The sequence below is a fragment of the Macrosteles quadrilineatus genome, unplaced genomic scaffold (assembly GCF_028750875.1).
Source record: "Macrosteles quadrilineatus isolate MER2022 unplaced genomic scaffold, UCM_ALF_1.0 Scaffold_1__1_contigs__length_201487025, whole genome shotgun sequence".
Classification (NCBI taxonomy): domain Eukaryota; kingdom Metazoa; phylum Arthropoda; class Insecta; order Hemiptera; family Cicadellidae; genus Macrosteles; species Macrosteles quadrilineatus.
The window spans coordinates 182,098,860-182,122,534 of record NW_026542594.1 but is presented as its reverse complement, the minus strand read 5'-3'; the positions used below and the strand labels follow the sequence as shown (position 1 = coordinate 182,122,534).

The 23,675-nt window shown below is 33.3% G+C and overlaps 1 protein-coding gene across 1 annotated transcript; it reads left to right on the top strand.

The window, feature by feature from the left end:
• The first annotated feature begins 134 nt into the window (after window positions 1-134).
• LOC128983308 (teneurin-1-like) lies at window positions 135-22,670 on the top strand. Its single transcript, XM_054402553.1, has 7 exons — window positions 135-241; window positions 11,628-11,807; window positions 12,651-12,836; window positions 14,119-14,307; window positions 16,434-16,507; window positions 19,818-19,920; window positions 22,398-22,670. Exons 1-7 carry the CDS (start codon window positions 157-159, stop codon window positions 22,610-22,612), a joined length of 1,032 nt encoding a protein of 343 aa, XP_054258528.1. The 5' UTR covers window positions 135-156; the 3' UTR covers window positions 22,613-22,670.
• Window positions 22,671-23,675: the final 1,005 nt, after the last annotated feature.

Genomic DNA, 23,675 nt, shown 5'->3' with positions numbered 1-23,675 from the left:
AATACAAAGTCTCTTTACATTAGTCACACTCGTAAATAAAATGCAAACATACAAAGTCTTTATCGAAAGGTCAAATGTGATACAATGCTATCTTAGGAACAAAGTACAAGTAAAGCTAGACAACACTTTTCAGTTCAGGAGTTATAGTTGGACAAGATGGATTCGAGGATTGTGTGTTTGTGTCTCTTGGTGTTATTTGTAGATAAGTCGAGGTCTCAGCCTGTAAACAACACCACTACAGGTAAATAAGTTATTTTAGCAAAGTTAACGTATTACCAGTTACGTATTACCTTCTTTATCCAATAGTCAATGGTATTATCAATGAGGTTTATCAATCCCCAGTAGAGGCAAAGTATGATGTTTTTCTAGAAATATATTTGTACAATTTTGACAACTGTTTCCCTAAAATAATGGATAAGATAGAAAAAGATAAAAGTAATTAATGGATAACCGATGAGATCGTTCTTAAGAAAAATGAAATTATTAGATTGGAACAAAGCTTCAGGTTAAGTAAAAATGAAAATACTAAGGTACGAGTTAAGATTTGAAGAAGGATCTGAAAAGATGTATTTTCAACGACAAAAGTAATTTTTTTGATAGTATAATTATGAATTCAAAAAATAAAACAAAAACCACCTGGAACATAATTAGAACAGAAGTTAAGAAAGAATCAACTTACTTCGAATAAATCTATTGTACAATCTGGAAAAATATCAACAGATCCAATTGAAGTTGCTAATGCTTTCAATCAATTTTTTGTCTCTGTAGTTGAAGATTCAGTTTTGCCAAAGATTCCTCAAAGTACAGAATCTACACAACTAAATAAAAATTCCGATAAAAACCGCGTTTAAAATTTCATTTAGTGACTGAAGAAGACGTAAAGAAAATTATTATTTCTTTTGAAAATACAAAGTTCTCAACGAGATATGACGAAATTTCCATTGATATCATAAAAAAAAAACTCTTCCTAGTACTGTATTTTAAAACTACTTGTACATTTAATAAATTCCTCTTTAATATCAAGTATTTATCCGAATAAACTAAAGCGGCCCACACACTAGGGCGCTTGTGCGCGCACATGTGACACGCGAACAGCTCGACGCGCATGCGCCTCAATGTGTAGGTAAATGTGCCCATGCTTGCGACGCGCATGCGAGGTGCCTGGTGCCTGCCGCCGGACCTTCGAGCATCCTCACAAGTGCGCGAGCTTGTTATGATGCGCGCCAGTCTGTGGGAAACCGAGGCACATGTTCGTGAACTAGCAGTACAAACCATAGCTGCATATACTGTAAATCGGGAACTACAAGGTCTGCGCCTGCGTGGCACAGTGTACACTAACTACTGCCCAACGTGTTGCATTTTATTTGTCCTTGTTGTTTGGTTATTATTGACTTCTTTGTTGTGCGGTTAAGATGTCCTGGCATAAGAAAGATTTGGTCTGACTTTATTGAGCTTTATAGATCACAAACGTGTTCTTGGGACGTGGAAAGAGCAAACTTTTCAAAACAAATAAATGAGAAAAGAAATTATGGAGCTATTGATAACGAAATGCAAGGGTGTTTCCTGACAGTGACGATACGTTTGTGAAGACTGAAATTAACTCTTTGAGATATTAATATCGATGTGAACCAAATATACTAACTAAATCTAAGTCTATAACCCTCATACTCAAAATACGACCATTATACCATTATATTAAATAATACAACCCTCATATTCTTTAATAACTTATTTCCCGAAAACCCAAAACCATAATACATACAACTAATAACTACCCAATTAATTAGTAGTGTATAATCAAATCTGTTTTTTTTTAAGGCAAATTTTATTCTTTAGTGACTCAGCTTGCAACTCTAAAAAAATGTCCATGTTAAAAAAATGCAAAATGAAAAAATAGTAAAAATTAATATGGTGACGATACAAAGGAGTTTATTCGAATGATTTCAATATAAATGTTAAATTTGCTGTTATAGCCCACTATTTGCATGGTCAAAGACGGGGGTACGCGCGCATGTGTCTTTACTGTGTGGCTACCAATTGAATCGCACATGTGCCTAGAGCCGCTCACAGTCACCTCACCACGAGCCACGCAAGGCACATGCGTGTGGGCCGCTTAAAGATAGCAACCATAAACAATTTGTTGGATAAAGAGCAGCACGGTTTCCAAAAAGGAAAATACACCATATCAGCTGGTATAGAATTCATTCAATCAATAATAGATTCAGTAGAGAAAGGACAAAAAGTGGTTGGTATATTTCTTGACTTGACTAGGGCTTTTGACAGTGTGTCACACAAAAAACTCTTAATTGCATTGCATAATTTAGGAATTACAGTACTGGCAAAGAGTGATGTTTTTGGCTGTATTACATACGTTAATTGGTGGCTGGAAGTTACGTTTTGCTGTCATCGTAATTTGGGGACCGAGCAGGTTTTTACAGGCCGGGGCCGCAAAATCAGCTGTCCGCTTACTTACTTGAAACATGAATGCATTTTAAACTAGTAATAGTGCAGTAAAAATAAGAGAAAAATTCCATAAACCTAAAAAAAATTAGCACAACCGGGGAATTTGGTACAGATGTTGGGTGTACCTTCCTTTTGAACATACTAAAAGTCCCCTAAAATTGAAGCTGTGCTACGGCCGCCATATTGGAAAATGGCGGCATATTTCTGTATTTTTCGCTATAGTGACTTTATTATTAGAGATACATGAAAAAGCTAAATATACAAAATGTAGGTCATCTAAAAATACACATTTTTTGTATTTACCATCTTTCTCTAAACCCAACGGTTTTTGAGTTATTTGTTATTAAGTATAGATAGTTTTTTCTATTTATCAAAAATAGGTGAAACACATGGAAATTGACCGTTACTTTCAAGGATTATGATAATTTATCCTATTTAGTTAAATAGTGTGATACTATAAAAATCTTAAAATTTAAGCTTATTTTATGAGTAAAACAACTCTGCCACAGCAAACCTGCAGACTCAGCAAATTTCCTTTTGATTGGATGTTTTATTAATTGTATTTAAATAAAATCAGATTCAACAGGTACCTAGGTTTGCTGCTACAGGTAGGTTATTATAGTGTGTTTTTTAGTAAAATATCAATAACTTAGTATAAAATAATTAATTTTCCAAGTTTGATCATAATAAATCTATAAGCAAACAGACTGCAACAGTTAACTAATTCATAATAATAGCATGGTAGCTTAAGATTTACAATTTACAAATTTAAATATACATATTTTGGTTGTGTTTACTAAAAATATGGCGATTATTCGTCACGATTCGAATACTAACCGAAGGGGTTTTCAAAAGGAGATGAAGCAAGTAATTTAAGTACTGTAATATTAACTCGTACCAAGTATCGGAAATATTGTATGGAGTGAGGAAATCAACCATATTTTGTAAACTACGCAATAGTCATATTAAAATTTTATACTCATTTGTACCCATTTAATAAATTAACATTTTAATATTTTGATGGCACTACCACTATCACTCTGATATCAACTAAGTGGGATGAATAATTGTCGTAAACCTTGAAAGTAACCGTCGATTGCGATGGGTCTCACCGATTTTTTATAAATAAAACTAACTATACCATGCTTAATTAGTCACCAACATGAACTAGACACGAAAAACACCCTTCCAAATTTACAATGGGATGTCAAGTATAGTTAGTTAGTGTGGTGGTGCCATCAAAATACTAAAATGTTAACTATTAAATGGATAAAAAATTAAGATAAAATATTAATATGACTATTGCATACTTTACAAAATATGGTAGATTACCTTACTGCATACAATATTTTCGGTGCTTGGTACGAATTAATATTACTTAAATAACAGGCTCCATCTCCTTTTGAAAACCCATTTGGTTAATATTCTAATCGTGACGAATAATCGCCATCTTTTTAGTAAACACAACCAAAATTTGTATATTCAAATTTGTTTATTGTAAATTTAAAACTCCCATGCTATTCTTATGAATTAGTTAACTGTTGCAGTTTGCTTGTTTATAGATATATTTTGATCAAACTTGGAAAATTAGTTACTTTATAATAAGGAATTGATATTAAAAAAAAAAAAAACACACTATAATAACCTTCCTGTAGCAGCAAACCTAGGTACCTGTTGAACCTAATTTTATTTATATACATTTTTTAATAAAACATCCAATCAAATGGAAATTTGCTGAGTCTGCAGGTTTGCTGTGGCGGAGTTGTTTTACTCATAAAATAAGCTTAAATTTTTAGATTTTATAGTATCACACTATTTAACTAAATAGGATAAATTATCATAATCCTTGAAAGTAACGGTCAATTTCCATGTGTTTCGCCTATTTTTGATAAATAGAAAAAACTAAATATACTTAATAATAAATAACTCAAAAACCGTTGGGTTTAGAGAAAGATGGTAAATACAAAAAATGTGTATTTTTAGATGACCTACATTTGGTATATTTAGCTTTTTCCTGTATCTCTAATAATAAAGTCACTATAGCGAAAAATACAGAAATATGCCGCCATTTTCCAATATGGCGGCCGTAGCACAGCTTCAATTTTAGGGGACTTTTAGTATGTTCAAAAGGAAGGTACACCCAACATCTGTACCAAATTCCCCGGTTGTGCTAATTTTTTTTGGGTCAAAACATATTTTTACTGTACTATAAACACGTTGCTCGAAATCGAGCAATTGCAAAGGAGTAAAGTAGTTATTTAAAAACAAATAAAAGTCATCATAATTTCCGATGAGTAAAAAGACTTTGAATGGAAAAATAAATAACAGCAATTAAATTATACAGCTGATCAAAATGTCGACAATTATGTTCTTCATAAGGTTAACATGGGAACTTTCAAAGCCAGTGGAGCAGAGCCCAAGCGACTTTTTCAAAAATGTAAGGCCAGTTTGCAAATCTACGCAACACGTTCTTTCCAATGAGACGTCAATGGATAAAATCGGTTAAGAAATGGCGGAGGAGTTCAACCGACAAAGTTTCATGTAGCGTATTAATTATATAGAAGATACACAACAAAATCCATAGCATTGCAATAGAATTGTGTTATTGTCACCATTGCCTAGCAACTATTTATTTTTATGTTTGCTGATTCCTCAAGTTATTTCTCCACATAACCTTAAAGTTGTAGCTGTGTTGACTATCAGTGTGCATTATATTATAGTGGTGAATAGTGGTAATAGGGTATAGCGTGGTGAAAAATAGCGTTCGTAACACGTGTAGATATAAAGTCAATGGTATCACGGACCGAAATGGTTTTGCAGCTCTCAATCGATTTAAGTTCTCGACTTCGTCTCGAACTTAAAAACTATATCGAACCGACAAAACCTAATTTTCGGCCCTAGGTACGAAACATACTATTATTCTATTTTTTATGGCTTACATAACCAACCCTTTTTAACTGTAATCACATAGTGTTGCTACTATTCTAATAATCATAAAACTTGAGAATCTCTCGGGAGCAAAACCTTTACCTCTTAATTTCTGCTCTTTGAATAAATTGTCAAACTAAAGTATTTACAGCTGACTTCAATTGAAATATTTACATTCATCAAAATGTAAACATAAAAATTTAGAAGCCAATGGGGCGAAGCCCAAGGGAAGTATAAAACAAAATTATTAAATATTGCATTGTCATCCATTTGTGAGCATTGTTTCAAGTTTTAGTCTCTAGCTCATCGAGAAGTTGGTTTAAAATCTATTGCAAAATTTGAACAAAACAGACAAGAAAGCGAGATAATAAACACAGGTTATTAGGTAGGTTGACAGCTAAAGTATACACAGTGTGTTCAAAAAAGGTGGAGACATAATTTAAGTAGTGATTCCTCGGGACAAAATAAGAAGAAAATCAAGAATAAAGACTTTTCCAAAATCGCTTCGTTAAATACTTTAAAATCCAAGCCCTTCAGGGACGTAAAGCAGAAGTTTTACTTATTAACAATATATTAACAATAAAGAAGTTTTATTTATATTTACTGTATATGTATAAGTTAATATAAGTGTCAAATGGCGCCACGGAGAGCGCCATGGTTATTAATCAGTTTTTTCAACAAGGACTGGACTCATACAACTTTTTATTACTTATAAATAACTGTGTTTTTTCTTTCATGTTGTTACAAATACTGGAGACTGTGACAACATAGTTCCAAGGTGAATTTGTTTTGTAATGTAAAAAAAAAAAACTTGTATTTGGGGAATAAAGTCATTATTTCATTATTTCATTTCATTATTTCACGTGATAAACATAAAGATAATTAGTTTATATATACTAAGATAATTTTCAGCTAGAAACCAAAACCTAAAAACTGTTCCCTAAATTTGGTTGAAGCACATAAACTGTTAAAATTGTTTACAGGCAGTCAAATGGGACACACATTTAAATTATATACACACCAACAATAGAGAATACGTATTTATTAAGACATTCATAGGTTATTTATCACGCTAATCTGAAGTCTAAGATATTTACATAATTGTACGGGGTCAATCTACCAGTATAAAATCTCCATTTAGGTTACGAATAACAATATTTGTACTTTTACACTCTTTTACTAAACATCATCCACAGGGTTCTCATAAGAAATATTTAAAAATAAAAATAAATAATTGACAACAACAGGATAAATTCTAGAATTAATAAATTACATACATTTAACTAGAAATGAGCTACCAGATGCAATAGATGCTAACCCACAAGTAAGTATCGTAGGCCATTGAATGTTTGGTTGAGATTGTACAATTTGCTTCCCTTATGCTACCAGTAATTGAGTAAAAAAACTCCAATGGCAAAACATTTTATTCCGTGGAATATTTCTCATAGCTTAGATTAAGAGTTTGTTTTTCCTGTTTGATCTGCAAGTGTTTATTTTTTTGTCTATTTTTTATAGTTTTGAATGTCGAAATCTTTGTGTACTGACACAGTAATAGTTCCCTGGTGGAGATGTTCGACAAGCCTAGACACCTACTGTTATTTTATTCCTTGTTAAATTTATTTTTTGTATTTTTTATTCTTTGTTTTAGCTTTATTTATTGTTATATTATTTATTGTTATTGGGGATCGAATTTATTGTTCAGTTTTTAGCGAATTTCCCTATAGGGAAGTAGCTATTACCGTAGGTGGCACGGTAAGACCTAGACCCGGGACCGATTTACTTTTTCATTTTGATGTCCCCAGAGGCCAAAAACACTATTCGTTCAAATTTTTATATATGTATATATATATATATATATATATATATATATATATAGACTTATATATATATACGTCCGTGAACGCGATAACTTGAGTAATTTTTGTCCGATTTTGATGAAATTTGGTTTAAAGGTGTAAAGCGGGATAAACTTGAATGAGTTCGCGAACCAGCACGATCGGACCATGGGAACGGGGCTTTATGGGGGGTTTTATGGGGTAAAAATTGGTTTTTCTCACTTTTTACCCTCAAAACACAAAATTTCCCAATTTATCTTTAGACCTTTTTAAAGAGCTTAAAAAAACAAATAATTTAGTATATAAAAGTATTTTTGTTCGATTATTAGTAACGGAGAAAATTAAAAAAAATTGTAAATTTAAAATTCCTATGTTATTCTTATGGAGAATATTGTCAAATGTTGTAGTTTGCTTGTTTATGAATATATTTTGATCAAACTTGGCAAATTTATTTATTTTGTACTAAGCTATCAATATTTTACTCAAAAACACACTTTATTAGTTTCCTTGTAGCAGCAAACCTAGGTACTCGTTAAACCTAATGTTATTAAAATATATTTAACTGAAAATCAATTCAGACAAATGGAAATTCGCTTAGTCGGCAGGTTTGCTGCGGGCTTTGCCCCGTTAACTTCATACGTATAAGCTCGTTCGCATGGCTCAATCACGTCCTGGTTGAAGTTCGTTCGCTACGCTCACTCACCTTTAGGTTGGAGCTCGTTCGCTGCGCTCACACGTCCTGGTCGGAGCTCGTTCGCTGCGCTCACTTGCCTTCAGGTTGAAGTTCGTTCGCTACGCTCACTCACCTTTTGGTTTCAAATTAGCTGTTGTCAAATATTAAAAAAATAATAGTGCTGCACTCTGTCGGTAATCCTTGTAACTTTAATGCTATTGAACATCATAGAACAGAACCAACTTGTTTAATTGAAACAGCTGTTATGATTCATTAATTCCATTTAAATATGAGTACTCATTAGGTTAACATGGGAAACTCCAGAGCCACTGGGGCGGAGCCCGAGAGTCCGATCAGAATAAAAACCACTTGGTTTTCCTATTTAATGCCTAAAGAATCAGTGTACCAAATTTCAGCCTCCTAGGTAAGTGGGAAGTGGGAGAATTAGTGATGAGTGAGAAGTGAGTCAGTCAGTCAGTCAGTGAGGGCTTTGCCTTTTATATATATAGACTAGCTGTGTGCCCGTTCTACGCACGGGGATCTTATCATAGTCAGTTAAAACCTTCTTATATAAAGCACAGCAGTTGGTTTGCATACTTTCAGATATGCTGACAAAACTATTCCTTCGCAAATACAGTATCTGACAGTTTCAAGCCAAAACTAATGCTTCGCAATTAAATGTCACCCGGATCTTGTTGGTCCATATGTTATATCCAATGATTAAACTAAATAAACGGGTTCAGCATTCTGACACATACTTTCTCCCATAAGTTTGTCAACAACCTTTATCATGTGTAAGCGGTGAGAGTAAATATACGGAAATGGGATTTGTACAATTTTGTTCAGAATTTAAAGGACTATAAATTACATAATGGTTAAAAGTATTTAAGGTACTACTGTACCTCAACCTCTTAATTTAACACTTTATTCGGGTTGACATTTTCATTATCAAGGCGCTCTTGTCCTTTCCGTGAAACATTGAGAAACAAGGACATTAATGCGTTACCATCATACATACACACAAAAATACCGAACTTAATTAGGGAATCTGCTACGCTTTAAGCATAAAAAGGTACATATAAAATTAGTACTTGAAATCTTTGTTAATGACATAAAATTTGATCATAACAATTTATATTTGCTTGGACCGGAGATGACTCGAAATTCTGTGGAAATGCTATCTGAACACATCAATAAAATTGAATAGGCCTACGCCTGTAATAAATAAGGTGCAACACCAACGATAACTAATTTGTAAATTACTGTGATGTGTTGGTACGTAAAAATGATTCTTGCTGCTACTAAAGGTTAACACGTTGGGTGCTGATGACGGGAATTCCCGCAATTGCTTAACATTGAAATAAATGCAACTTTTATGTTCAAACATGTCGTATGTCGACCGCACGAATAGTGTTAAAAGGAAAAGAACCAGTACCGTACCAAAAACCAACGTTTACAGTTAAGAACTGTAGTACAGCCGACCAATTATATGCGTTAATCAAGGTTATTGATCTCTTGGTTTTGGATTTTCTCGTAAAAAGTTATCGGCAATCAAAGTTATTTCCCATTAATTGCTTTATTTGTACACAACTCTATCGGTGTCAGTTTGAAAAAAAAACCTTATACAACATAACTTTCTGTCATTTAATAGATTACGTATTCTCTAAACAATGGTTGCTGGTATATATATTAACATTATAAGGAAATGTGACAAAAATCACACAACGTTGGGTTTTTGGACGTTTATAATTTTATTTCTTAAGTACCTAGGTAGGCCGTGTATTCTATGGAAAAGTACCGGTATCAAGGATCGTTGTCGAAAGGGTTGTTATAAATAATTGGGTAAGCATACGTACCACACGTACCCAAGAGAAGGGCCATGAGCCTATTGGCTGTATGGTCCAGCGATTGCATCACACGGTGAGTAGGAACTATTGACTTTATATAGTCAATGGTAGGAACAGAAAGTGACACATTGGAAAATCGAGTTCAGCATCATCCGTAAACCTCTGTTACAATCACCCACTGCAGTTGTAATATTTTGCTTTACACTTTACACAACCGCCATTGAAGAGCCGTCAATGAGTAGAACATTGTTTCTAAGCTATTGGCGACGGTCATTAGTAAATTTAAGTTTCCCAGCCGTATACAACACTGATTCAATCTTGATTCAATGTCTTCTTTCTGGTTATCAAAACTCCAAAACCATTTTATACACATATTTCTGGTTCCTGACCTGGATGATGCCTAGTTATTTAATTTACGGTTACACTATATTATTCCACTTGCGATTAATTAAATCCTTTATGTAATAAAAACGTTTTTAATCTCACTTGGATGGGATTTGCCTTCAAAACGTGATCGGAAATGGTTGTGGTGTTTGTAAACAACATTTGTAAACATTTCAGTGACAGCTAGAAAAAATAATCTTGATCCGAACAGCTGTTCGTTGTTTCATAGATGATTATGTGATACAAATTGGAAGAAAACTTGACAAAAATCGCACAAAACTGCATTTTTGAACGGCCGTAATTTTAATTACAAAGTAGTGAGACCATATTTTAATGGCTAAAGACACTCTCGCCAATCCAGTGAATACATTAAAATGACTTGGGTCTTGATAGGTACTCTCGTTTTCCTGGAGAAGATTGCGTAAAATGCCATCTTGAGTGTGTCAGACAGACAGACAGACAGACAGACAGACAGAAATTTAGATGAGACTTGTTTCGGCTTCTTTAATGTATAAAACGTAAAAATAACCTAAAAATGTATGATTCTGAGCAATGTACAGACAAAACTCTAATTTTATTTATATAGATAAGTTTGATAACGCACCTATTTCAAATATTATCAAAAGTATCAAATGTTTTGTGTAATAAATAATACATATATATATATATATATACAGGGTGACAAAAAAGTCTGGAAACGGCTTATTATCTCTTTAACTAAATCCGTTAGAAAAGTCAAACCTTCCACATCAACTTACATGTATACAAACTACTTTTTCCAAGCATTTTCATGTTTTTACCTCTACCAGGGGACGACCCATGAGGAGTAGGTACATAATCTTTAATGTAAGCATAGGTTGATATGCACATCATTTTAAAGGTCTGGTCAAGTGGAGTTCATTTCCGGAAACCACGTCTCAAAAGGTTCATCCGTTACAAAATGACGGCTGTTCAAAGTTCTTGTGGAATATACCTTTACAGGCCTTAGTATTGGTAAATACTCGTATTAAACATTATCTTGAGAGCTGAAATTGTATTTTAAAGTCAATTAGCTCATAGACTAAGTTTATTCAATCTTCAAAACAAATTTAACCGGGTTTCAGATTTCCCGGCTAATTTTGACTATGAGTATTTATCATTACTAAGGCCTGTGCAGGTATATTTCTCAAGAACTTTGAAATGCCGCCATTTTGTAACGGATGAACCTTTTTTGACGTGGTTTCCGGCAATGAACTCCACTTGACCAGACCTTTAAAATGATGTGCATATCAACCTACGCTTACATTAAAGATTATGTACCTACTCCTCATGGGCCGTCCCCTGGTGAAGGTACAAAAATGGTAATGCTTGCAAAAAGTAGTTTTTATACATATAAGTTGATGTGAAAGGTTTGAATTTTCTAACGTATTTAGTTAAAAAGATATCAAGCCGTTTCCAGACTTTTTTGTCACCCTGTATATATATATGTGTGTGTGTATGTATGCATCTATGTTTTAGGGGAAGAGTGCATCTCAAATGATGAGTGCATTTCAGGGAAGATATGCATAGCTAAAAAATGCACAGATCCCTGTGACGGAGTGTGTGGACTGAACACAATTTGTGTGGTACAAGAAGGAGATCCTTTGTGTTCCTGTAAAACTGGCTACGATGGAGACCCGTTTACGGAATGTAAGCCAGGTATGTAGGACAAAATTTACAAGATTATGCTCTTGGGGTTGTCTATAGAATACAAATAGGAAGGAGGGGGAAAAACACAATGCTAGAACAGCCCGTTAAAATAAATTTATATCGTCTCTTTTATTCATCCACTTTTCATATCCAATGAATAGTGCTAAAAATTTTGCTGTTACCTTAGTAGTCTCACCGTTCACAAGCTTAAGTAAACTAACTCCTGGATGCAGCAGCTTTCATTCTTTTACAAAAAAGGCCATGGTAATAGTTGGTTACAGAACACACCCTACTATATTTTTCTGAATGAAAATTTTTTACATGGTAATTGGAGGATGTGTTGGCTGAACTTATCGGTTTTATAGGAAACATCAAAACAATTTCAATAACTTTTCAACCGTTGTTTTTACAGTGTTGGGAGTTGCATAAATTATTTCAAGGATAAATGGCCTGTATACAAATTTTGTCCCGTTTGCACCGTTTTTATAAAAAATATATTTTTTGTTTTTGTGAGGTTTTTTGTAAAACCCACCATCAAAAACCAAAACTGCTAAAAACATGAGTTACTATTTATGGTAAAATTTGGACCACATGTGTTGTCATTAACTAAGTAGTCTACAAATCCCCCCTCACAAACACATACACAAACGCACACACGGACATCAATTCAAAAACCACTTTTTGAAATCAGGGGGACCCAAAACTTATAAACTCGTAAATTTTGACAAAGAAAATACTTCCTCCATAAGTCGTTGCCATTACCTTGTCATTGGGAAAATTATTTGTCAGAGCCAAATTTAACATTACACTTTATATTACATACTATGTTTAATATATTCTTTATATTTATAGAAAATGCAGAATGCACGGACGACTCCATGTGCACAACAAACAAGACCTGTATTGGTCACAAGTGTGTAGACCCTTGTATGGACCATTGTGGGCTCAATACCGTGTGTAGAGTGGTCAACCATCGACCAGTGTGTGCCTGCCTCAAAGGATTCCTCCACACTCTAGACAAAGGCTGCAGTCCTAAATGTAAGAAAATATTTGAACTGTTGTAATCTAACATTAAAAATTGTAATGATATACGCAGTAGGATATTGGATATTAATGGATTTTAAGATGTACAGGCGAGTGTTTATGTTTTGTGAGCAGGCTCGATGAATGTTAATACAGAGTTATTACAAATGATGTTCCTGATTTTGATTATACATATTACTGGGTTAATTTGTTCCAAGACTATTTTAGTTGGTACCATTGGAAAGAAAAACTCATAAAGTTTCATTTACATTGGTTTGGGTGCATATCAGCTGTTTGTCAAGTCAATTGTTGTAAGTGTTGTGTAATGGCTGAATTTGAAGGCAGGAAAGTTTTTTGCCAGTTGGTATATTACATTAACCAATCTGTTATTAGTGTGCAACGACACTTTAGAACCAGGTTTAACGATTATCCTCCTAGTAACCACTATATTGGCAAGTGACTGACACTTGAAATTTAAGAGAAATGGCTGCATTTGAATGTTACTTGTAGTAGGGCTGAACTTAACAATGTGCTGCCTGAGATATGGAAAGAGCTCGGTGGTCCGAATAATGACACACCCCTGAACTGGCCTACAAGATCTCCGGACATCACCCCCTGATTTTTTTCTTGTGGGGATACATCAAAGATAAGGCGTACATACCACCATTATCAGATAGCATACTTGAGATCCAGCAACGGATTACCAATGCTATCGAAACAATAGACCTAGACACACTTTTCAAAGTCTAGCAAGAGCTTTACTACATTATTGACATCTGTCGCACCACAGGGGTTCCCGTATCGAGCATTTACAGTTCTGTGTATCTGTGTCGAAAATTTTTGAGTTTTTCAAAAGTTGTAACCATTTTATTTCTTTGTATAACAAATAAAACTATATTTTATGTATGTATGAAATCATGAACATCATGTAATAGCAATAACTTAACCTGCAGACTTGCACAAAATATTTTCTTTTAGTAGAGATCAGCTGTAGTGACGAGATAGGCGTGAGCTTTAGCCACGTTCCGCAGTACTTTTACCACAGCTTTTTTTGTGCTCTCACATAGATTTTGGCATATCGGCCCAACAGAACGTTTTGAATGGCTCGAATGTATTATTCGATTGTACTTATGTTTTCACATTGATGCTGGTATGTCAGAGCAGAATGTGGTGGATAGCTTCAACCGTGCAACAGTTCTAGTATTATATTTTTCATATCTCCTCACTGGGATCCTAAATAATAGCGATCCAACGATAGTTCTAACAGTTATATATTTGTAATATTTTTGTGTCGCAGGGATTCCGGAATGCCAGACTCACTCTCATTGTCCGGAAGACCGCTCATGTCGTCTGCAGAAGTGTGTAGACCCTTGTGAAGACGGAGTGTGTGGCAATAACACAGAATGTCACGTCAAGAACCACTACCCTGTGTGTTCGTGTAAAGTTGGGTACATAGGAGATGCCTACAATGAATGTGTGCCTTACTGTGAGTATAAGAAAATTGCTTGACTCAAAACGATTGTCTATTGAAGATATACAGATCATCATCACTGAAGTCTTTTTACTTAATATTGTCCACTAAAGGCCGGTAACACTTATAATTCGTCATCTCACAAGATAAGCGAACAGATTTTCTACATACTTTCACCGAAAAACAACTTGAAACATTTCACCTTCCTACGTTCACCCTACGAGATAGGTTTTGTTTTTGGCCAAGGAAAAGGTAATTAACTATAAAGGTTCAAAATAAAACTTGTTAAGATCCTGAAACCAAAAGTTGGTGAAAAATGCCTGTTTGGGTTTATTATTCCTATGCAATAATTTCGCCACGATTATGAAAGATGATTATGATGACCAATGTTTATGTTTATGTTTTGTTTCAATGTTTATGGTGAAAGATTTTGCCACGATCGCGGGACACGATGGTGATATCTACGCAATCAGCTGTTTAGGGTTTTGTCCGTACCGCAGGAGACGATAACGAGTCTTGACGTTGGCAGGGATGTTCAATATTTCGTCTCTATCGAGGAGTAGATGATAATATCTTGGCGCTTCCAGGGATGTCTACGTTTTTGTCTTGATAGCGAGAGAAGATGATGACGTCTTGGTGCTCGCGAGAGATGCTCTCCATTTCGTTGCGATCGCGGGATACCATTATGTCTAAGTGGTCGTGGAAAATGTTCTTAACATTAGAGGATCAATCGAAGACAATTTTATGGTTAGTTCTTACTGGCTAGTGTGGAGGGTTATTTATTTACCATTAGTTCCTTTTCATTTTAAACCGGTTTTAACCAACAAACAATCTATTGGAAAATAAATTCTTGCCCAAAGTACATTTTCCCAAAACATTTTCAACAATAATTAAGGTTTAAAGGTTTATTGCGGACATTTTCCTTCACGATGGTAAAAACAATACACAAAGTTTCGGGATCTGGAATCTGATCCCGTCCTCAGGTGAAAAAAATTTACTAACACGTCAGTTTGGTTGATACAGGTTCGATTGACAGATGTTCAGAGTCATAGTTTAGCTTTAAACTCGTAGGCTCAATCATGTTTACAGATGTAGCCCACTGATTTATATATTGTACTACTAGCAGAGTACCCGTCCTTCGTACGGGGTTGGAATATAAGTATAAAATGCTTATTGCAGTTATACTCAAGCTTTGCGTTTGCAATATATTACACAGTTTGATAAAATTTGCTTTTTTAAATTTACAGTATTCTATAGTACTACACATCTACCATAGCCATAATGTGCTACCACTTCACATAAACAATATAGAAAAATAAATTGTCAACATTTCGCAAAATATCACAAATTATTCATGAAATGAAAAACATAAACATAACTGTAAACAATCCTACTTTGACAGTTCTCATTGTGAATCACAGTTTTTTTGTTGCTGCTTAGTTTAAATTAGCTGTTTTCATAAATGCAAAAAAAATATAGTGCTGCACCCTGTTGGTAAATCTTATAACTTTTTAATGCTTTTCCATATCCTAGAACCAACTTTTTTAGTTGATCAGCTGACTAAATTCTTTAATTCCCTTTAAATATGAATACTCATAAGGTTAACATGGGGAATTACATAGCCAATGGGGCGGAGCCCGAAAGGATTTTTGAGATAAGAATATGCCTATATGTTAATCGGGAATGTAAGCTATCATCATGCCAAATTTCAGCCCAATCCGTCCAGTGGTTTATGCGTGATTGAACTTCAAACCCACAAACAAACAAACAGACACACAAACTTTCACATTTATAAGATTAGTAAGATTATATTTTTTAGTTTTATTTTTATTATTTATAAGACTCATAGTCTTTGCACTCAATTGCAATTTGCAGGTTTTATTAACACAAAATTACGGTAACTTTATTTAAATTATAAACGCAGGGTTATAAAAACCCAGCTGAGTCATTGTACCTTCTAAAAACGTAGGCTTTTAATATTCACGAATTTTAGATCGCATTATTCAGTTATAGCAGTTTCAATTCAATGACCCATGTCAGATTAGTTTATTTTGGAAGATTCGATCAAAGCAAGAGTTGCAGTCAATTTTGTAGTTTAAGATCGAAATAACTTACATTGAAAATCGGTGAGGTTGTTGCAGGTTCAACTGACAATAAGGAAAACATACAAAAACCAATTCAAGAAAAAAAAACCTTCATACTTGTCGATGAAAAGGTCAGTATATTAACACTGGTTGTTTAGTTTTTATTAATTAGTTTTAAATAAACGAGACAGTTTTTAAGTAACATTAAAAGTTTCTATTTTTAAAACATAAAAACAACTTATTTGTAAACAGATGTAAGATAAATTTGAAGAATCAGATGTTATTTAAAGCATAGAATATTAAATATCTAAACATCTTCCCCTTTGACAAATTCAACTTTTCTTTTTCTTATAAAAATAGAGTTTCTTCTGAATTGTTTTCCATTTTTATCTTGCACTACGTATGCTCTTGGAGTTTCACCAACTTTTACTATGATAGCTGGCTCCCAGTGCTTGGTCCGAACATTTTGTACATAAATGGGATCCTTTTCTTTATATACTGTTTCTTGTTTTGTCGTCTTATCATAATAAGATTTTTGATTGATTCTTTTCGTCTGCATTTGATCTGCTACATCTTGATGAAGAATTATCTTTGGCTCTAATCTGTGATTTGGAAGAGGTAATTTTGATCTAATACCTTATGATATCATTAAGAACTCTGGCTTATCATGTAAGCTAAGAAAAAGTAAGGTACGACTAGAAGCATATGGTGGCTTTAAGATAATACCTTTGTGAGAGATTACTGTTCAAGTAGAAACGAATGAAAAATTAGATGTAATGGATTGTATTGTAGTAAAAGGCATGTTGTCAGCTATCATAATCTGTGGAATCCCAAATCTACCAAATATTTGGACTAATGCGATCTTCACGGAGAAACTGTTTTTACTATTCATTTTGACCACCTCTAACCATCTGAATTTAATATTCAGTCTTCCGGCCCGCTCTAGGACTTTCTTGAGTATTTCATCATTTTCTTCTTTAGAATTAGAAGCTATGCATACATCATCAAAGTAGACAGTTACTCCCGGAATATCCTCAAAATATCTTGCTACACACTTATGAAATAGTTCAGGCAAATTACTTAAACCTAATGGGCAACGCAAAAATCGATAAGTACCATATATTGTGCTGAAGTTACAAAGTTGACTAGATTTTTCGTCTAGTTTGATGTGATAGAAGCCATCTTTTATATCTAAGATGCTATAAAATTGTTTATTACCCAATTTTGGAAATATCTCATCGACGGTGGGAATCGTGTATCTCTCTCTAATGATGTACTTATTCACATTTTGTGGGTCAATGCATATTCTCAATGAGCCATCAGGCTTTTCAACTATTACTACATTTGACACACATTCTACAGGCTCATTGACTTGTTCAATTATACCTTTCTTTATGAGATCATCAAGCTTGTCTTTAAATTTTTTGGTGATTTTCAATGAGATACGCCTAGCAGAATTGGCTTGAGGTACCGCATTTTTTGTCAACTTAATAGAACATTGGTCAGGAAAACAGCCCAAACCACTAAATACATCTTTGTAAGTATCATATATATTTTGTTTGCCATTACAAGCACTCGTATTCAAGTTTACTTTAGCCTACCTAGTTCATCGATTCTTTGTATCAACCCTAATCTAGTGCATGCTTCAAGCCCTAAGATAGGTGTGGAACTGCCTTTTACTACAATACAATCCATTACATCTAATTTCTCTTTCTTTTCTACTTGAACAGTAATCTCTCCCAAATGTATTATCTTAAAGCCACCATATGCTTCTAGTCGTACCTTACTTTTTCTTAGCTTACATGATAAGCCAGAGTTCTTAATGATATCATAAGGTATTCCATTTACCTCAGCACCCGTATCAAGTTTGAAATTGACACGTAAGGTATTGTCTATCAGTAAGTTTTTGAACCATACCTTTTGTTTGACGGCGTTTACCAAGTGTACAGAGTCAATCAATTCAGCCTCGTTTTCTTCAGCCGCTTGTTGTTTTGTATTGATATTATATAAAGGTTGAACGGGTTCGTCTTTGTTTTGCCTTGTTGCTGGAGCTCGTTTCTTCAAACATACGTTGCTGAAATGGTTTGGCTTCTTGCACCAATTACAAAATTTGCCTAATGCAGGACAGGTCTGGTTATAGTCATGATTTCTTCCACATTTCCTACATTGGTATTCGGAAACGGCAATGTTATGTGATTTTGGCTTTATCTGGTCAGTACTGAAAAAAGGAACCCGGTCGTTTTCTTTGTTTATAATCTTCAGATTATTTTCAGCAAGCTCAATACTCTTGCAATATTCAATAATTTTGTCTAATGATGCATCATCCCTTATCAAACGTTCCTGGGTTTCTCTGGAAAAAATTCCAAGTGATATCTGTCATTTCATTAGTTTAGACTCTTGATCTTTAAATTCACAAATATTTACATGATGCCTTAAGTTAGCTAGAAACTTGTCAAATGATTCTCCTTCAGATTGTCTGCACGAGATAAATTTGAAAACGTCCATAATTTCATTCTTTTTTGGCAAACAATAATTTTCCAGAACGTCCATGTTGGATTCTATAGTTTCATCAGTAACATCTGTAACTAAAGGATTGTATAACTGTAAAGCTTCTTTATCCATTAAATTCTTCAATCGTGCCACTTTTACAGAATTGGGTTTCTTCATTGTCTCTGTGGCTATAAAGTAGTTTTCAATGTCTTCCTTGAACTGCTTGAAATTTTCTGGCATATTGCCTATTAATGATAACTTATCTGGTTTATTGAATTCCATTTTTGATCAGTCACAAACAAAATATAAATACACTCAAATGCACGACTGCGCCATGTTTAGTTTTTATTAATTAGTTTTAAATAAAGGAGACATTTTTTAATTAACAGTAAAAGTTTCTATTTTTAAAACATAACAACAACTTATTTTGTAAACAGATGTGAGATAAATTTGAAGAATCAGATGTTATTTTAAAGCATAGAATATTGAATATCTAAACACTGGCAAGCTTTAAAAATAAAAAAGTGCTTTTGAGATGTTCATAAGCTTTTAACTTAACTTTAAAGCATAAAAGCTTTTTTACATTTTTAGTTGGGTATCTCTTGATTTTATTTCTTATAGTTTTCAATCAATCATTGAAATATGTCGCTTTATATTAAACATCTTTCTATTAACTGTATACCACACAGCAATTTGCAAAATATGAGGTAATAAGCTCTGGATTTGTAATTGCACCATACTTAGTTTCAAGACGTAAATTGGAACCTTTATTTGTTTTTCGTCAACATTTACCCCACTCCTGTGTAAAGATGGGCAGAGTTGAATTCATAAAATTTCATTATCTACTATGTAATGTAAGTCTTTAAGATTAAGTATGATTTAAAAAATACAATACAACATTTTGAAGCTAACCCACCAGTAAGTAGGTAATAGTTCATTTATGTGTTACAGAAAAATTGGTGGGACGCCGTTACTAACTGCAATGCTAATGGAATGAAACTAGCGACAATCGAAAATAATGACGAGTGGAACAGTTTAGTTAAAACTGTTGGCTGTAAGTAGATTTTTAAACACATTACATTAAATGATTGCACAAACATGACAGTTACAAATATCAATGCAATTGTAAAAACTTAATTTTACCTCTTCCCCTTATACTCGTACATTGTATACTTTTATGCATAGTTTATGAAGATTGTATTCTATGAATACTTAACTATATAACCTAAGTATACCTCTTGCACAAAAAAATCTATGATAGTGGTTTAAATACCTTATTCTTGCAATCCGATTGTTGTCTTCACAACTAGTATCGACCTGCTAGGAGGTCATCATCAGGTGTGTACAAGGATGATATTATTTCATATGAAGGTCGTCAGTAACAGTTTTTACATTCACACAAACACACCTATCGGTTTTTATAGGAAACATCACAACAATGTCAATAACTTTACGAACGTAAATTTTACAACACTGGGAGTTGTGTAATTTCTTTCAGGGTTAAATGACCCATATTAAATTTTGTTGTTTTTGTAAAAATCCGATTTTCTTATCAAAATTGAAAAAAACTTAAACACCTAGAGGTACTATGGATTAGTAAAACTCGGACCACAGGCGTAGTCATTAATTTCTATTTTTTCGATGACCTCCTAGCAGGTTGAAACTAGTTGTGAAGACAACAATCGGATTGCAAGAATAAAGTATTTAAACCACTATCATAGTTATTATTCGCAATCCGGAGGCTACTCACACCACAATGAAGAAAAAACAAAAAAAAAATGCTTTTCATAGTGGTCTGTGCATGTGTAGCTACAGGCTACACCTGTGGTCAGATTTTTATTAAATTTGGTATGTGGACTGATCATCAAACCCGAAATAAACGCATTGAATCACGTCAATAACGATATATTTTATAGGAGATTGTTTTAGTTTACAAAATTTGTTAGAATTTGAGGTATTTTCAATTCTATTTTGTAATAATTATAATCTAGTTTGCACATTTAACTTAGTTTTTATTAATTTAAAAATCAAAAAATTTAATCTATTTATTATAAATCAGAATAGCCCTGGGCCTATATTCTCATAAAAATTTTGAAGTAAAATATATTCCCCTCAACATTATTATTCCCCAACATTATTTTGGTCCTTAATACATTGTTGGTTTCTCTTTGGTCTCAACAACTTTTATCCGCATTGAATGCTGAACACTACTTAAGGAGAAGAAAAAGAAGAAGAAGAAGTAAAATAAAAATAAGTAGAAGAAGGAGAAGAAGAGGAAGAAAAGAAGAAGAACAAGAAGAAGAACAAGAAGAAGTCAAACATGAATAAGGATCATGTTCCATTTTTAATAATTTTAACCAGATAAATTGTCATTGAAGTAACTTTTTTCAGGCAACCTTATTTTAACTAGTTGCTAAAACAAATATTTTTCAACTAACCTGAAAATGGGCGTTGTTATTTCTTATTCCAAAACTATTCTGAAGTATTTTCGGTAGATGCCCGCGTTTTATTTTAGCAAATTTCTCTGTTGGTGAGTAGCTAACCGTGGGTGGCACAGTAAGACCTGGAGCGGGGACCGATATACTTTTTCATTTTAATGTCCCTAAAGGCCAAAAACACTATTCGTTCAAATTTGTATATATAAATGAGTTTTTCGTTCGATTTTGATGAAATTTGGTTTGATGATGTAGGGTGCGATAAATTTAGATGAGTTCGCGAACCATCATGATCGGACTATGGGAACAGGGTTTTGTGGGGTCTTATGGGGTAAAAATTGGGTTTTCTAATTTTTTCCCCAAAACATAAAATTTACCAATTTATTTTGAAACTTTTTAAAAGAGCTTTCAAAAAGAAATAATTTGGTGTATTAAAGTGTTTTTGTACTAAAAACACTCGTTATTACCCTCCCTGAAGCATCATACCTAGGTACTTGTTAAACCTAATGTTATTTAAATACATTTTATTTGAAATCCAATCAGGTAAATGGAAATTATGGAAATTCGCTTAGTCTGCAGGTTTGCTGCGGCAGGGTATTTTACGCAAAACACAAGCCTATAATATATGATTTTTGTTACCAAAGTGTACACAACGTAAGCATAGATAAAACAATTGGTTAGTCTATGACGTACGTCTCTTTTGGCATTTTAGTCACCGGTTAAAAATCTCAGAAATAGGGCCCCAAACCACTAAAGACATACCACTGGAGAAACTATATACATAGACATTTATATATTTTTTTAATAACCTGTAAATCAAGTACGTGATTTCGTAAAAATATTGTGTTTTTAGTGGACGATTTCGTTTTATCTTCTCGTATTTTTCAACACACCACATATTTCTAAAACAACCTCCTAGAGATACTATGAATTAGTCACATATCAATTTCCAAGTCGGTCAAAAGGTATAGTATGAAACACTATAGCTAGACTTTCTCACAATTTTTATGTCAAGCTAATGGGGAAATTGTTTGTTAGTTTTCTGATACCGTTTGTTTTATTCCACCTTAGGGTATAATATCGTTTATGTTGACAGATGCAAATGAAGGTGTATGGATTGGTGGTCATGACTTTGGAAACTATCCATATTTCCTATGGATATCCACTGGACAACGTATTTTATCCCATTGGAGTGGTGGTGAGCCTAACGGCAATTCTAATCACTGCCTGACAGCTGCCGGTGGATTTGTTACCCGGGAATGTAGCCAAGCTCGTAGATTTGTATGTGAACAAAGAAAAACTGACACCTGAAAAGTTATATTCTATACAGCCATTGTAATTGGTATTCCCATTAAAATAAAGAGAATGTATAATAACATGATAATGCAACTTTTACTCCCCCCCTTATAAATAGTGTACAGTGTAATTGAACGGAACGGTGTAATATATTTTTTTATATTATAGTAAAGTAATGGGATTTGGTATATCAATAATAGTAATATGTACTCTATTTAAGCTATTATAACTATTTTATCCCTTAAGGGCCCACGAGGAGTCCGATAAAATTCTTAAATAGCAGCATAGGTCAAGTTTGGTATCAAATTCAAGGTCTTAGTAAGTAGAACACAATGTCGCAAACTCAAACTCGAACGGAAAATAATTTTTAAATAAAAACCTGTTTTAAAACAAAACGTTTATAAACGCACTAAAAAGTAGAAAATAATTTATAAAAATGTGGAGAGTATAAATATTTGTAAGATTTAAAATAAAAACGTGGGGTGCATGCAATAGATCATTTACAATTACCTTCACCTATTAAACTAATGTATCACTATCAATTGCATGCACCCCACGTTTTTCGTGTTAATTCTTACAAGTATTTATACCCTCAACATTTTTATAAATTATTTTCTACTTTTTGGTGCGTTTAAAAAAGTGTTGTTTTAAAAAAGGTTTTTATTTATAAATTATTTTCTACTTTTTAGTTTGTAATGTGTGTGGATGTTAAATCTATTTTAAGCAAATATATCAGATTAAGGAAGAGGCATGTGGGAAATCTAAGGTTTATTTGAGTTTCTTTTCATATAATTATGTATTAGATTGTATGAATGGCCTACCTACTAACTATAAATATATCAATCTATTTAACTTATTGTTTACTTTATAGAATAATAAATAAATAACAATTGACATGATTAACAAACACCTTTATATCTGCAATCAGATTGTTTATCTTTATTTTGAAATGTTTTATTGTATAAAGAATCTCTTGGGAGCAAATGTTTGTTGCAAATGTGTGTTTGGGAGAATGTTTGGTTAATTTAAGTATTTACAGCTGACTTAAATTAATTGATATATTATTTACATTATTACA